This window comes from Lepisosteus platostomus, chromosome 14, assembly GCF_059453375.1.
Source record: "Lepisosteus platostomus isolate fLepPlt1 chromosome 14, fLepPlt1.hap1, whole genome shotgun sequence".
In the NCBI taxonomy this organism is placed as follows: Eukaryota; Metazoa; Chordata; class Actinopteri; order Semionotiformes; family Lepisosteidae; genus Lepisosteus; species Lepisosteus platostomus.
Window position 1 is genome coordinate 23,008,481 of NC_142624.1, and position 16,411 is coordinate 23,024,891.

General features: G+C 35.1%; 1 protein-coding gene across 1 annotated transcript in view; it reads left to right on the forward strand.

The window, feature by feature from the left end:
- LOC148649017 (uncharacterized) overlaps positions 1 to 16,411 on the forward strand; it is a 67,315-nt gene that overhangs the window by 9,335 nt on the left and 41,569 nt on the right. Inside the window, exons 2-7 of the mRNA XM_088605078.1 lie at positions 10,038 to 10,237; positions 13,056 to 13,100; positions 13,399 to 13,494; positions 14,790 to 14,843; positions 14,948 to 15,001; positions 15,633 to 15,686. Coding sequence (XP_088461204.1) covers positions 10,038 to 10,237; positions 13,056 to 13,100; positions 13,399 to 13,494; positions 14,790 to 14,843; positions 14,948 to 15,001; positions 15,633 to 15,686 — 503 coding nt within the window. The remainder of the gene's footprint in view (positions 1 to 10,037; positions 10,238 to 13,055; positions 13,101 to 13,398; positions 13,495 to 14,789; positions 14,844 to 14,947; positions 15,002 to 15,632; positions 15,687 to 16,411) is intronic.

Sequence of the window (16,411 nt, forward strand, 5' to 3'; positions counted from 1 at the left end):
CATCACTGCTAGTTTTGTGCTGTGTACTTTGAGATCTTAAATTATTGTACAGTATTCTAATTTCTGACCTTTCAGAAATCAGGTCTTGTTGAATTACATTTAAAGTTTATTACAACTGCAATAATATACATTTGTAAATATACATTTTAAAAATGATATTTACATTTTGAAGTAATTAACGTTTTCAAAATAGTTTAACAAAAATTTCTTAAGATCAATGCTAGTTCTAGCAGGCAGTTTGTACTGCCATAAACCCAGTAGGTGAACATACAGTACTGTAGCTGAAAATAATGTCTTGCAACAGTATATAACACAGAACACTTTAAATGAAATGTTGGCAACATATCTAAGAAATGTACTGTAGCTTCATACATTTATGGATTTTCAGTCATTCAGTGTATTTATAACATTCTCTAATGTCATCTTATGGGAATAAAAAGAAAAGAAACTTGTAGTTGATTAAAAAGAAAAAAAAAGAGATTGTAATTTCTAAATGCTTAGATCATTCCCTGTTGGATTTTTGAGCATTCTCTTACAACAACCTGCCTCTGTAATCTGAACTTCTGAAATACATTTGTTTTAATTGAATAGAAAGAACAACATCCATTAGTTACATGGGAATGCATTACAATGAGTACTCACCCCAATTCCAAGAACATTCAAAGGCTTTTGGTAAGGCCCGTCTGGGCAGGCCTCCCAAGTTGTGTAAGAAAACATACAGAGTAAGAATTGTTGGTATTGTGCTCAAATACAGTAAAATTGTAAGGGCAGTAAAATGTGCAAATGTGAAATTTGAAAACAACCCAACAATAAGTTGCCCTTTGGTCACCTCCCCAGCATACTCAGTATGCAAGAATTACTTTTGCTTTGTGAACAACCATTCCATCCATGAATTATAAAAAGTGCTAAGGAACCTGTTCCTCCAACCACAGGTTCGTTTTATCTCCCAGATCCACCAGTGCATCCATACACCACACTAGATGATTATTGTATATAATATCCCCTTTTGGGGATATCTGTAGTAATACATATTCCCTTCACATAAAGGTATCCCTGCAGCACAGTATTCCTTTAATCACCCACCCAACTTACAGATCACAAGACATGACTTATTCATAGGGTAGTTCAAGAACCCCATTTACCATAACCCAGTGTCACAGTGGAGAAATTCAGCAGCATCATTTTCTAGAACCAGCTCTGTTCAGTAACCCAGCATGCCTCCTTATGCCATACAGTGGAAACAGTGAAGTTCCAGGCATTCTCCTCAGTCCCTTCTCAGTCACTTCAGGCGTTCTTAGCCATGTGTCCCTGGTCGTCTACACTGATCGTCTGAAGTCCAGTTTTGGGCAGAGGATGGAAAAAGATGATGATGTGGTCTTCCTCCTCTGCTCTCAGTCTCTGGTGTCTAAGTTGAGCCCTCCTGGATCCAACTGCTGCTACAATTTTCCCACAAACCTTCCTTTTTTCAAAAGTCCTCCAGTTTTCTCTTGCCTTCAGCATTCTGAAGCTTTCTTAACAAGGTACAAAACATAACTCTTTCCTGTGGAGGGTGGAAGTGTCCCTGTGATGTGTTGGGAGAGTGCAGAACTGAGTTGCAAGAAGGAAACGTCTGTATACAGATGGGCAAGTATAATGATCCGATGTTCATTCACACCCTGCTCTTTGGGCCCCCATCTTGACCACCAGCACAGTCAAACCTGTTTGCAGCCCCACACGGAACCTCTGAATGGTAAGACAATTACCTGGTATCTGTGCTAAGAGGGCCTTTGCCCTTTTAAAGAAAGCATAAACTAAAAATCACAGTAAAACAGGTATGCTGAAAATCACAAATCTGTGCACACTGAACAGAACATACAACTTACTCAAAAAACAGAAATTCACTACATCAGCAGCTAAACTAAAGTATGAAATAACCCCTGTTCTCATCAGTTAAGATAATTTGTCAATGACAATTTCAGCTAGGTAAAAAATGATCTTTTTAGATTAAATATTTCTTGGACAGAGCCCTGCAAAGCTAACGCGATAGGATATATTGGATATATCAGGGAATAAAGCACAAACCTGCATCAACACTAGAGATACATTGACCCAGGGAAACATCACATAACCCTTAAGACCTGGTGTCCTCCTATTCATTCTGTGGCACTGGCCTTGTCTACACTAGTTTCTATAGGCTCTTGCCAAAGAAGCAAATATTGCAACTAAGAAATAGTCTTTTTGTCAGCCTGTTAATGGACTTTATATCAGTAAGTAACTACTATAATAATCAGCAAGAAAATGGAATATGCTTGATTATATTTCCTCAATGAGCTAAAACATGTTTGTAATTTTTTGTAACAAAACTGTAAAGCAAATCCAATGTGCTGTTTTATACTGATTATACTAATTTGTTTTACTATTACTTGAGTCTGAGAATTCTAAATGACTGATAAAAATACATGCGTTTCTCCACTTTACAAGAAGCAGAACCATGCAATAACTTCACATGAGGACTGACAGATAATAATAGTCCATTCATCTCTCTAATGCTGGAAAATCGGTGTACTCTGAGTGGAGAGTTGCTATGGAAAACATTAGATAAGCTCACAGCAAACAGACATTTATAATCTAAACATTAAGGGAAGCCTTCCTGGACTTTTGACTTTACTTGTAAAAGGGATAGCATTAGTGGGCAGATGTAATTTAATCATATTCAGAGGAGAAAAAGGCATTTTGTAATTGTAAATAGTGTTGAACAAATTGTACTGTAGCTTAAACTGATGTGAAGCCCTTCATGCACAGCCCAATTAAGAAGCAATATTTTTACTGCTCTGTGCTGTGCTTTGTCAAATGTTTTAGTAAGGTTATGATTAAAAAAACATAATTATTTCCTTCTTCTGAGCATTCAACAAGACTTAAAGTGAAGATAATATTTTTAAGCTTACTTAATAATAACACGGGGTTACAAAATGCTGTTTAAAGACATCCTTACTCTCCTGCTATTGTTGAGAAAGGACAACGCAGCCCATAATTAATGTGCATTTCTATTAAAAGAGCAGTTTTTAAGCATCACTTAAAATCCCATTTTGAGTAACTGCAGCAATTAGGAGTCATACCAAGGTTTCAAGACACTTTATAAGCAAAGATACCTCAAACATCATGACACATGCCATTAAGACCAACTCTGAACTTCCCATGTATCAGATTATAGTCTGAAGCACATTCACTCACAAGTCACCCATTATGAGATTGAATACAGGAGTAAATGAGAAAAAAAGGTATGCAATTATGTTGGTGGGGGGGGGGGTCTGAAATGTTCCAGGTTCCAGTGCCTGAACATGAACATAAATAAATTAAATGAGGGCAGAACAGAAACATTTTTCACTGTCAAGGCAGGATGAGGTCTTTCTCATCTTTAATCCTTTATTTTTACTTAGTCAGACATATCAGCGAACACATTCTTATTTGAAGTTATTACCTTGCCATGTGTCTTATTCCAATGTTTCACAGAAGTAAGATAAAGAAAAGAATAACCAAGAGAAAATAAATACTGTACAATAAAGACATAACAGAGAATGGCATGTTACCGAGTACAAGTTTCAGACTGAAATAATAAAATTATACAATTGAAATCAGTCTCAAATACAAAGGTGGATTGTTTCAGCTTATTTTACAGATTTTTCTAGCTAATGTATATACAATGTACAGTTTAAGACTCCATATAGTCCTTTGTGCCCCAACGAGCTCTGTTGGTAGGGCATGAGACTCACGGTAGTGGGTTCGTGTCCCATGTTGGGCGCAAGGTTCTCTAATAGCCCTGGGCAGCAGCAGTATGGGGCAGTGTTGGCAGTGGCGACAACAGCAGCAACACTAGCACTATCTGTGTGGAAGAAAGGCCTGGCAATCTACTTCTGAATCTTACCATGAAAACTCTATGGACGGTGACGGGAAACTAGCCATAGGGTCGCCATGAGTCGACACCAACTTGACAGCACTCCCCCATCCCATATTGTACTTTACTTATCCTTTATTAATTACTGCATTTGTAAGAAAGTTTGGATTATTTTAGACAGGTTATCATTTTTCATTCCTAGTTCTGGAAAGGTGTAGCTTCAGATGTTATTATTTCTTGATTTATTGTATTTAATTTAATATTACTTTGCATGGTTAAAGTCCAACTTGCCTTATCACATAAACAACAACAAAAAAGAGAAAGATGCATCATTTTTTAAATTATGCAGCTGGCTTTTCTGAAAGCAGATTGTGCACATTTCCCATCTTCACTTATCCTGTCATTGCCTTATGCTGTTGAATAACTCAGGCATCACAGATATCCCTTTTATTTCCCATTGCATACTTCACTAATTGCAGGGTTTTTGTGACCCTCCTTCAATCCAAACAATCCAAATTTTTTTTTTAAACAAGAAAACAATTACAGCTTTTATTCAACTCTCCAAGAAATTTATTTTCTGGCTTTTTTAATATAATCTGAAATACATGTATAAAAGATAAAAAAATGTTGTGGAAAAACAACTGAAAAAGCAGGGATGGCAAATCTGAATTCTGCCCTGTAAAACTGTAACATTCTGTCATGAATCTTATTGTGTAGTTATACTGTCTTTGAAACTCATGTGCTGTTTAAATGTGTTATAAATGTATTGCTGTATATGTAAGTAAAAAAGAAGTAATCATTTAGTTTTGATCTTTAATGTTATACTGTCATTTACGGTCACTGTATTGTCTATAAAATAGGGATATTTTTGAAAGTGATCTTGATTCAGTTTCAAAGAAAAACTTTTTGAAGTGATATGGCAATATAGTTTCTTCTTCACATCTCAGATAAATTGAGCACTGGAGATACTACAGGGGACTTACCAAGAATTCCCCTAGTATTAGTAAATGTGAAGGGTTTGTAATCTTGGGAAACCATTTACAGTAGATTGCAAACTGTTCCTTTCCTACACACTTGGCTCTGACTTCAGAAATATTCTTTAGAAGTATCTTAAAGGCTTTTTGTTTTCAAAACATAAGGAAGTGATTTATTTTGTTAACTGCTTAAACAATTAGTTGTGTGTGCGGTAATAGATTTCTTTAGACAAGCATTGTAAATTCCAGCTTCTAAAACTCCAATAAGTAATTTAAAACTCTAGTGCAACAACATCTAACAATTTTAGTTTTAAATAAACAGTAAATACTATGCGTATTATCTAATATACATACCTGGCATCAAGAAGTACATCTATACTAAATACAGTATATCTTGACATCTTGTTTGATCTTATGTTAAGATACACCTACAGTAAGTGTTTTGTTCTTACAATCCATAAAAAGCTACTACATTTATCAAATTATATATCTGAAATAGGCTGATCACTGTCCCCAGTAGTGATATTAAATAATTCCAAAATCCACAGTTTCTCACTGCAGGACTGTAGTTATTCCCTTAAGTATAGCGCCTCCTTCTGGTACAATAATACATTAAGGATACTAAGTGTAGGAAAAATATGAACAAATACTTCTGTGGCAGATAAGTACATATTGAATTGAAACCAAAAGCTCCCACCACACACTCCTTGTGTTACTCCCTACAGGTGCACCCCTACATGGGCTCTCTGGAGGATGGGTTTGACCTTTGTCGTTCTGCACATCTGTTTAAATGCTCTGTATGTTATCTGGGATTCCTTGCTTTCTGTCTAACACACAGTATGCCTAAGGCCCATGGAGGCACTACTATCCATGATAACCTTATTAATGTTTGCTGCTCATTCAATTGTAATTATAGTCCTTGCAACAGTGATATACTGTATCATGATATTAAACTGATGGTTCTTTGAATATTAAATATAGTACATTTAGCTTTAATGTGCTAGGTATCTGATATTTAATTGATATGTTGGAATGTGTAGTTGAAACCACATAATTTAAATCAAGAGATGTTATGTGAAAATGTACATGTACAATGCAGTTGTCTGACCTAATTTAAAATACTGTGTACAAATTTTGGTAGTCACATCACAAAAAATATATTGCTGCTTAGGAATCAGCTCAAGGGAGAGGAACAGGACAGATTATTTTAGTCTAAAAGGGCTCAAATGTTTTTGTTTCAAACAGAGAACACTATGAAGGGAACTGATTTAAGTATTCAAATTCTCAAAGGCACTGTCAACCTAATATAACTGCAGTATTATCAGTAAAACATGAACCAGAAACAACAGGAAACTGTGGACAGGCATTTAAATCTAAGAACAGGAGGCACTTTTTAACACAAAACATTGTGGGAGTCTGTATCAAGCAATCCAGCTATGTTGGTGAAGCTGAAACCCTGGCTTCTTTCAAGATAGAGGTGGATAAGATTGTTGGATTTACAAAGTAAATAGTGGTCATCTCACATTTGTAACCCTTCAACTTTATTACAACAGACTAAGCACATGAATTATATCAACAAGTGAAGGACTGCAATTAATATACAAAAACAATTCTTTATATCAGACACAGACAGTTGAGATATCTTTTCCAGCACATTAATTTTAATTATGCACTTTATATTAGCATGTTTTGTTTCTCTTGACATAAACAGAATTTAATAGCATATTTCTCATATGGATGAGTGTAGTAGTGAGAAAAATATGATATGACTGATATAACAATAAAACTTGTGCTTTGTAAAAACAGGAGATGCTGTTGAATCATAAGAAGATATATCTCTAAAACAATATCATATGTAAGTAATATTTTCAAGAAGACAGCCTTTTGGAGAGAGTTTTGATTTTTAATGTGACCATAAGCTTAGATACAGCCTGACTAACATAAAACACACCTAAATAGTACAGCCTGACTTACGTTAAAAAAACATCTAAATTAGAGAGTAAAACAATAGGTGTTCAAATTAATTAGCTTGTTTGGCTGGTGTTCTTATGCCATCTCATTTCTACCAGCATAAATATAAGATTTACATCTATGTGAGAGGGTCAGAGATGAGATAACAAACAGGCAACAACAAGAATGTGTATTATGCATTGCCTATCATGGTGGCTTTGGCCACAAGTTTCAAAGCACAGAACTTCAACTGAAATAGTGAATTTGATTACATTATTGTTAAAAAACATTTTCATAGTTTTTTCAGGAACGGCTATACAATGTTTTGTACCAAATATTAAAATTAAAAACATCAAGAGAGAATAAAATATGAAATAAATGTTAATTATTTTTTATTTCTGTACAGAGAATTTAATTTTATGTGGTAAAAGGTATTTTACCAGCAGAGGGCGCTAACGATCTATTTGTAAAGCAAATACTGTATAAAGTAATGCTAACGATAACCAAGGAAAAAGCAGAGGTTACTATTATGACAGTTCAGAGTATGGAAATCCTACGTCCCCTGTTTCCCACAATTAGAAACCACTTTGATAAAATACATAGAAAAAAGTGGAATATATCATGAATTATAATATAGTGTGTATGACAGTTGATTTCAATCTTGTTAACAGAACTCTTAATTACTGAGGCTAATTGATCTATTGTAATATGATAATTTTCAAAAACTGTGTTACAATCCAATTCAGTACTGGAGCAAAAACAAATTAAAAGGAAAAAAAGTTAAGGAAAAGGCTGCAGTAAAACTATTTCTGTAGATTACAGCTTTTAACGTTTTCTGAACTCTTTCTTTTCCAAAATACTCCATTGAATGTGTGTTTTTGTAATGATATATGGCAAGCCGAGTTCCATCCATTTACATACCACTTTCTTATGAAGTGGTTGCTGCCTTAGTTTTGTCTAAACATCTCTTGAAATGAGACATGTTAATGATGTTAGAATATAGGTATAAATAACAAATTACATCATAGCATTTAAAAAACCCCCCAAATTGTAGTTGTCTTCATCAGAGGTTCAGTTATTCACTGTATATTGTGCACAAATTAATTATTCTTAGTAATTATTATTAAAATGGTTAATATATTTCATGTCAAAAAGAATTGCTGTACCTTCCTGTAGAAAAGGGGGTGGGGTTTAGTACACTTCATAATCATGGTGGCAGTCCTTACTCAGCTGTTAGGCCAGATGCTGCTGTGCACCTCTGATTCTTTTCTGTGGAGAGCCATTTTGATTAATGCATTTTCTTAGTGTAAATTGCACAATCACATCTGTCCATTTTATCATATTTTTACAAATATCAATTGAATTCCTTACAGTTGCTTAGTATTTTAGTTCTCTGGGACTTTTCTGGACTTTGGTTGAACCACTAGTACACAACCCTATTTTGATAGCTCAAAAATGTCAAGCTTAGTTTGGATGCGGCAGCCTTGGTCAGTGGTGACCTACTGTGCATGTTCTTAGTGATATTGTTTTACTGAACAGATCTCTGTGTTTTAGATTCCTTCCAGTCAGCTAGAATACGCAATAAATTAGTATTCAATTAAGAGGAACAGGTAGTCCTCAAAGACTAAGGTTGGGAACACCTGTATTAAATGGTGGTGGACAGAGCTGAAGAGATGATCTGGGCTTTTGTAGGAGTATGTTCAGGGGAGAAGCTACTGTAATAATAATAAACTTTATTTTATATAGCGCCTTTAAAGGTGGCTTCTCAAGCGCTTTACAGGATGACAATAACAATAAATAAGAGTACAACAATAAATTAGAAGAATACACAAGATAAGACACAATTACAATTACAGCAATACAACAATAACAATAGAGGAGACCGTGGAAGGTGGTACTAAGAAGAGCAGAGGGGTGAAGAATGGAACCAGTTAAGTAAAGGCTTTTCTGAAGAAGAAGGTTTTGAGTCTGGATTTGAAGGAGTTTAGAGAAGGTGACTCTCTGATATTCATGGGCAAAGTTACAGAGCTTGGGGGCATAGCAGGAGAAGGCCCTGTCGCCCATACTGGATGACATGGCTGTACTGTCCCATGGCTGGACTGCTGTAACACATCAATTTCCCTACGGGATTAATAAAGTATTATCTATCTATCTATACAATGTAGACGGGCTTGGGGGACAGCAAGGAGGGCAGAATTTAAAGAGCGGAGGTTGCGAGGTGGGGAGTAGGGCGATAATAGTTCAGACAGGTATTGAGGTGCCAAGCCATGTAGAGCCTTATAGGTGAGCATGAGGATTTTAAAGTCTATGCGGAATTTGACCGGGAGCCAGTGCAAGGACTCCAGGATAGGAGTAATGTGAACACTTGCACTAGACCTGGTCAAGATTCTGGCTGCTGAATTTTGGACATACTGCAGTTTGTTCAGAGTAGATTAAGATACTCCAGTGAGTAGAGAATTGCAATAGTCAATTCGAGAGAATACAAATATGTTGATCAGCTTTTCAGCCACAGTTAATGATAGCATAGGGCGTAGTCTTGCTGTACACATATGTCAATCTTTTAATCTGTTTAAAGTTTGATTTACTCAGTTAGCTTGCAGAAATTATATATTATTTTAGCTTTACTGTTATCATGATATGGTAGGAGGTTTGATGGTCTTTTTATAATTGTTATTGAGCTATGAGTATTGATTTGGAGTGGATGGTTATACACTATTGCTTTTCAACTCACTCATGCAATTTTGTTTTTGAATTTTATGCTGAATATATTTTCTAATAGAAGATAGAAGTGTTTAAGAAAGGGAGATGGTGATGATTTTACTGTAGATTCGTATTGTTTTGTAGAATGAGCTTTCGTATGCTTAGAATTAAATATATTCTATATACACAATTTACATTTTGATTTAAAAATGTGAAATGGAATGGCTATAAAGTTTATTTAAAAAACTATTAAAACTAAAACTGAAATTTATTAAGACAGCAAAAAGCTCCATGCACTGTGAAAATACCTCATATTTTTATTCTACAGGGACAATGACAACATTTCAGTCACATTGCATTTCATATAACATTTCACAACATTTCAGTCTCTTATGTTGTGAAATGTTATAGCATTAGTTTCAAACTGGCTTCCAAACACTAAACATGGTAAATATTTTTGCATGTTGTGCATACAGGTTATGTCACATGATTTACTGTTCACAAAGTAGTTTTCTGATAATGTAAATTGATTTTTTCTGCAGTTGTTTTAGGAACCTGTGAACACAATGGCCAGATGCATGCTGACAAAGATGTTTGGAAACCAGAGGCCTGTCAGATCTGCGTGTGTGACACTGGGATAGTCACATGTGATGAAATATTCTGTGACGAAATAGAAGATTGTGAAAATTCTGAAATTCCTTTTGGAGAATGCTGTCCCATTTGTATAAATAATCCCACACCAGTAAGTAAAATCAAAATTGTTTTATCTTTTTTTTGTTACATCTGTAAAAGTTTATTAATGATTTTTTACTTTGACATCATTGTCACTGACATCATATCAGTCAAACTGTATATGTACTTCTTATATAACATATTTTACTTACAATGTTTAAAAGGCATCATTTTGTTACTACTCCACAGCGGAAACATTGTGTTTCCTTTCTTCTCTATTCAGCATGGAATTAACCTTTACTTGTTCCTTTGCAGCCTATGCATGCTGATGCAGCTACCCACCTGAATTAGTTTGTTATTACATAAATACTGGATCTGCAAATTGGTTTCAAGCTTTAAATATTGAATTGAAAACAATTTACTGCACCATCTACTGCTTGCTCTTTAAGATGTCCACAAAATACAGATGTACAATATATGAAGCAGTAGCAAAAGGGATCGTTAGTTTTCTTGGAAAACAAATGGACTGTGGATTTCAGAATATTGTCAACATACAGTAGTGCTGTGCAGTGATATTTCAGTCAAGTCATGACCATTTACAATATAACCACCCACACTACTTTCATCAAAGTAATGCTGTACTCCTTGTTGTTTTAATCCTCATAACGACTTGGATCTGTATTACTGTTAATCATTGGTCCTTATTTGGGCTAATTCTCCACTGACATAGCACATACAGTATACAGTAGCTTTATATGATGTGGAACTGTGGAAGCATCTGCTTCCTGACTTTTAAATTGTAAGGTGACCCATCATCTTCCTCAAGCTAATCGGATGACAAATTGTCATTTTGTCATTCCACACCTCCTTCTCAGGGAATGTGCAATCTTATTTGAGCTTGCCACCCTCCTACACCCAGTGTTGAGAAGAAGAAAATAAGCATATTTATGGCTTCCAACTGAGATGCTACTGTAAGTCCCTCCAGTAACTTTTAGGTGCACACTCCTTATAAGGCAGATGCGTAACTGTAAAGTTTCCTCCTAAAGTGTAATTTCAACTGTATACACACTTTCAGCATCTGCTAAGTTTCAGCTGATTATCAGCCCCAAACAGGAACAGAACCAAGCTCTATCTTTGGAGCCCTAAACTCTCAGGCTATCTAATACGTTGTCTGGTTAGGCCTTTGTTTTCCAGCCTTTCCAAACTTTAAACTAGCTTTAAAAATTGAAACTACATGTTTTAGCAGATAAGGTTATAAAAGGGAATAAAAGCTTCTCAAATCTCTTACACCAAAATGTACTTCCTCTTCAGCCCTGTCCTAAATTCACTCACAATTGACTTTAACCAAAACACAATTTCCCTCAGAATAGCTGATGGTAACAGTGAAATGGCCAATCAGACACTAGCATTACTGATCAAGCAGTGCCCATACATTAATGCACCTTTGTTTGTCACTTTTGTAGTGTTCTGTTGCATCTAGGCTTCACTGGCATGCAACCTGATGTCCTGTATGGGAGAACAGTACAGCACATTTGGAATTCCTTATACTGTCTGCCCTCGTACCAAAACAAAGTGGTCATCTTTTAGAATGCAATGTTTTCATCTGAGAATGTTGTAAATGTTGCTAAGTGAAATGCATTATCTCTACCAAATTAGGTCTTATAAAATATATCTATTAATTTAAAAGGACCAATGCTGAAACCAGATAGCACAATATATTGCATATAGAATTGTCATTGTAACCAATTATTCTAAGACATGGCACCTTTTATTTAAAAAGCTTTCTCTTTGTACTTTTTGTGGTGTAGGCAGTTGCTTTGTTATACTGTACTACAACATAACCATACACATACAGTATGAAAATTACTCCTGAAGTAGAGTGAAAAAGAACAGATGTTCTATAAATATCTCAATAACCGCATCATGACTGCAGCAAGCAGAACCACTGTTGTACAGTATTTTTAAAGGATTTCAAAGTTGCAATATTTTAATTATTTTAACTTAGTTAGAACTCTACACAGGAAAAAACATATTAATCGACATACAGACCACCAGGTTGATGTCAGGGAGAGTTCTTTCTGGACCCTAAGAAGATGACACAATCCAGGGTAGTGAGAGGAAACACAGGGAAAAAAGGAATGCAGGAGATGGGAATGAAAACAGGGGGGGCATGTCCATGGCGTGCTGGTGGTCGGGGGAGGTGTGGCCAAGGCAAACAATCCAGAAGAAAGTCCAAGGGGGAATCCAAGCGGAGGCAAAAGTCCAAACTGGGTGGTCCATCCAAGACAAACAAGATTTAAAACCAAGAACCGGGTCGGAACCGGCACAGGAACGGGAACTAAAACCTTAATGGGGCCAGGTGCTTCCAGGTCCCGGACTCGCCTGGTACCGGAACCAGAGCAGAGCCTGGTATAACGTCAGCGTCTGGCTTTTAAGGGGGAACTGAAAAGGGGCTGGAACAGGGAGCAGGTGTGGGAGATGAGATACAAACAAAGAAGGGCTGGAGCGCCCTTAAGAGGAAGGTTTACGATCGTGACAGTTGAGAAAAAGTTTTTATCCCCAAGTGATATGCGTCATGAATAATAGCTAATAGCTAAATGCAAACTCACTGACTAGTTTCCATTACTACAGACTGTTAAATGTTATATTTTGCACTGCATTCATCACAACATTATTCACTCTTGTATGTTGTAAATTATTTATTATTTTTATACTGTATGTTGTATTGTAAACTTTATGTTACATCATATTGTATACTGAATAATACTGTTATTGTTGTCTTCATCTATCTGAATGAATAGATGAAGAGAGTGCACTGTAGTTGTTGCAAATGGCAAAAAACATTTAACTTGAACTTAATTAACTTACATTCACTATTTCTTTTCAAGGGCCCTCCCAACAGAAATGGAGAAAAGGGACAAAAGGGTGAAAGGGTAAGGCCCAGAAAAACAGCTACTTTATAATATGTAAAGTTTATTGCTGTGTTTATAGCTTTTAATACTGAACATGCTGGTCTTTCTGATTTTGAGGGATCATTCTCAATTTTGTGAACATTGTGTATTGAATTGAGTTTTGTTTTAAACCACAATTTATTGTGTTTTCATTTTCATGTTCATTTTTTACATTGTCATAGATGGAGATTACTTGAGTAGACCAGTAAAGATAACAATAATAGCATTAATTCACTCTGCACTTTACAGCTAAGCAATAAACAGAACTCTTATTTCCCAGGGATTACCTGGAATTCCTGGAATTAATGGTGAACCTGGCATTCCTGGCCGTCCTGGACCACCAGGAGTTTGTCAAAACTGCGGAATTCCTGGTGAAGTAAGGACTAATTTAAAATTGTTATTGGTGAAATAATTGTGGTGAAACTGTTTCTAATAATGCATTTTAAAAATTAAAAAGATAGCAAGAATAATATCAATGTAAATGTATTTAGATGGTGATGACACTATACAGTGCGATCATTTTAGAACAGTGCTTGTAATTCTTAACTGAAGAATAATTAGTAGAGGCCTGGCAGGATCATAATTAAATAAAAATTTCAGCCTAACTACTCTGTCTCATCCCTATTTTTTTCTTAATTGTACTTCCTAACAATCACCACATTTCACTGTTATCTAAGGTAAAAGAATTAAGTAATAGGGAGGTCTAATATAAATTGCCCAGAATGGACAAATGACCACCTTCTGTTTGTAAGCTTTCCATGCACACATTTCACACCCTCACAACTCTAGTCTCCCCACCATTTCCTTATAATGTGTTCTTTGCAAATAAACATACACCACAATAGAAATAGATTGTTTCTCATGTCTTTGAGTCAAACCCTAATAGAAAATACAAATATATTGGTGATAACTTTATATATATAGAAATATTTAAAAAATACCTTTCAGCATATGTACAGTTTGCATTGTACTACATTATACTCAGTTTGAAAAATAAACTGAACTGGTAGAAATTAAATATACTGTAGTTCAATTCAATATGTACAGCTGTAGTTCAATTTCACCATCAGTAAAGATTTTAAACTTCAGGTAATCTTAGTCCAAACACCTTTCAGAAAGCCATCCAAAAATACTGTGCCATGTTTTATGAAACCAACCACAAATTTAAAATTAAATGGATTAATTTTCATTTAATAATACATTTGTAAAACAAGTCCACAGACTTAATACTTATAATTATAAAAACCTCTTTATGAGTATCCTCAATTCGACTATAAATGGTGTTAGCCTAGGTTAGACTGCATTATACTGTAAAATTTTAAGATTAAAAATTGTGGTTCTTTGTTAGAACTGTTACATACTGTTATATAGAATGACTGCTTATTGTTTGTTTAATGAAAACCTAATTGTTTTCTTTTAACTGTAATATTATTACATATTTTAACAAGAGCACATATCATGTACTTTATGTTACAGCTGGTCATTCAGCTGTTAATGAAAGATATCAAATAAACAAATGACGCAATCTTGATTTTTTTCTCCACATTTCATAATCTGAAGATGTGCATATACTACACAAATCATAAGACTGACAATGACACATTGAGATTTGACACTTTTGTGTGTGTGGAAAAAATGTATGATCTTCTGTTTTTATTCTTGTTTTTAAAGCCTCAATATAAACCTGGAAGTGGAAAAGATGGTGGAACTAGTTATGGACTTCCTGTAAGATAACTTTTAAAGATATACATATACAGTATATTTTAATGTAATAATGCATATTCTTATTATATACAGTACATTACTGATTATTCTCCATTTGATTTTAGGGCCCTCCTGGTCCCCCTGGTCCACCTGGTGCAGCTGGGAGACCTGGTTTACCAGTAAGCTGAGAATCAGTTTATCTCATTGTTTCATAATGTGACTATGTTCTGGTTTACCCTGACATATGACAGGGACAGTGTCTCCACCTCTTTGGTCTCTGGGTTGGGCTATGCATTTTAACACAAAAGTTCAAGAAGCGAACTTACAATCACAGGAAATAATAGTTTCATCTCAAAATACAAAACTCAGCTGTTAGGAATCTGACAAAACAGAAATAAAAAAGAAAATAAATTGGAATTCCCTATCTACCATGAACATAAAGTTTCATTAATAGTTTTCTTTTATAAATTGCAAATCCTGCCATCTGATATTAAAATCAAATTCTGAATGTTTTTTTAAGTCAATGGTATTTTAAAAGAGAAATCGGTAAAACAATGAGGAAGCAGACAGCTTATCAAAAAAAAAGATATGACTTAAAACTGACAGTCCAAATAGAGAAGTGCAGTAGATTTTATACAGTACAAACCAGCAAGCTTCTTAAAGTGCTAATATTAAGATGCCAATTCCAAAACAAACACTAAACACAAAAGCTAATGAACTCCTCATACTGTAAATGTCATAAATGAAAATACTAATCAGTACTGTAATCATATTATTAAAATTATGTTTCTAATTGTGTTGTCTCACTAGGGACATCCTGGACACCAAGGACCCCCAGGGGAAGCTGGAACTCAGGGTTCACCTGTAAGTTCCCTTATTTTTTATATTTTAGGATGACAGGAACATTTTCAAATTATAACTTATTGAAAGGTATTAAACATACAGTGACATACAGTAGGATTGCACTTTTTAAGAAAAATGAATTCAAGGACAATTCATTCAGTTGATGAAGAGTACATGGTGTAGACAGAAAGGAATGTTTTTCTAAGCACACGCTGGTACCCAATTTAAATGCTATTTTGAATTTGAACAATGACGCTATTATTGCACAATGATAGATATTAATAGGTCAGATAGGCATGACTTCTCATGTAGCACAGGTCAGGTTTGTTTGGTCAGGTCCAGATACTTTTTCAAAAGAAACTTTATCTTTAATTAGAATTCAAACCAATTTCCATTTAATTGTATTAATAATAACAGTAGGTAACCAGCTTAGACAGCCCAATTTTTTTTCCAATTAAAAAAGTGGATTAGCACCACTTAACACTAATGAATTAAGTTTCGGGGAGACATCTTTATAAAATATTTAAAAAGGATGCATGTAGAGTATGTAATGGATGACACGGTAGTGCAGTGTGTAGCAGTGCGACAGTGGGAGGAGCCACGGTCATCACCAGTATAAGTCGACGCTCCATCTGAGGGGATGGAGGCACTGGTGTGAGGTTAGTGAGAACCGAAAGAAAACAAAACAAAAAAGAAAAATAGAAAATGCGCTGCCGTGTAGAAAAAGCACTCGCTTGGTGGTGGAG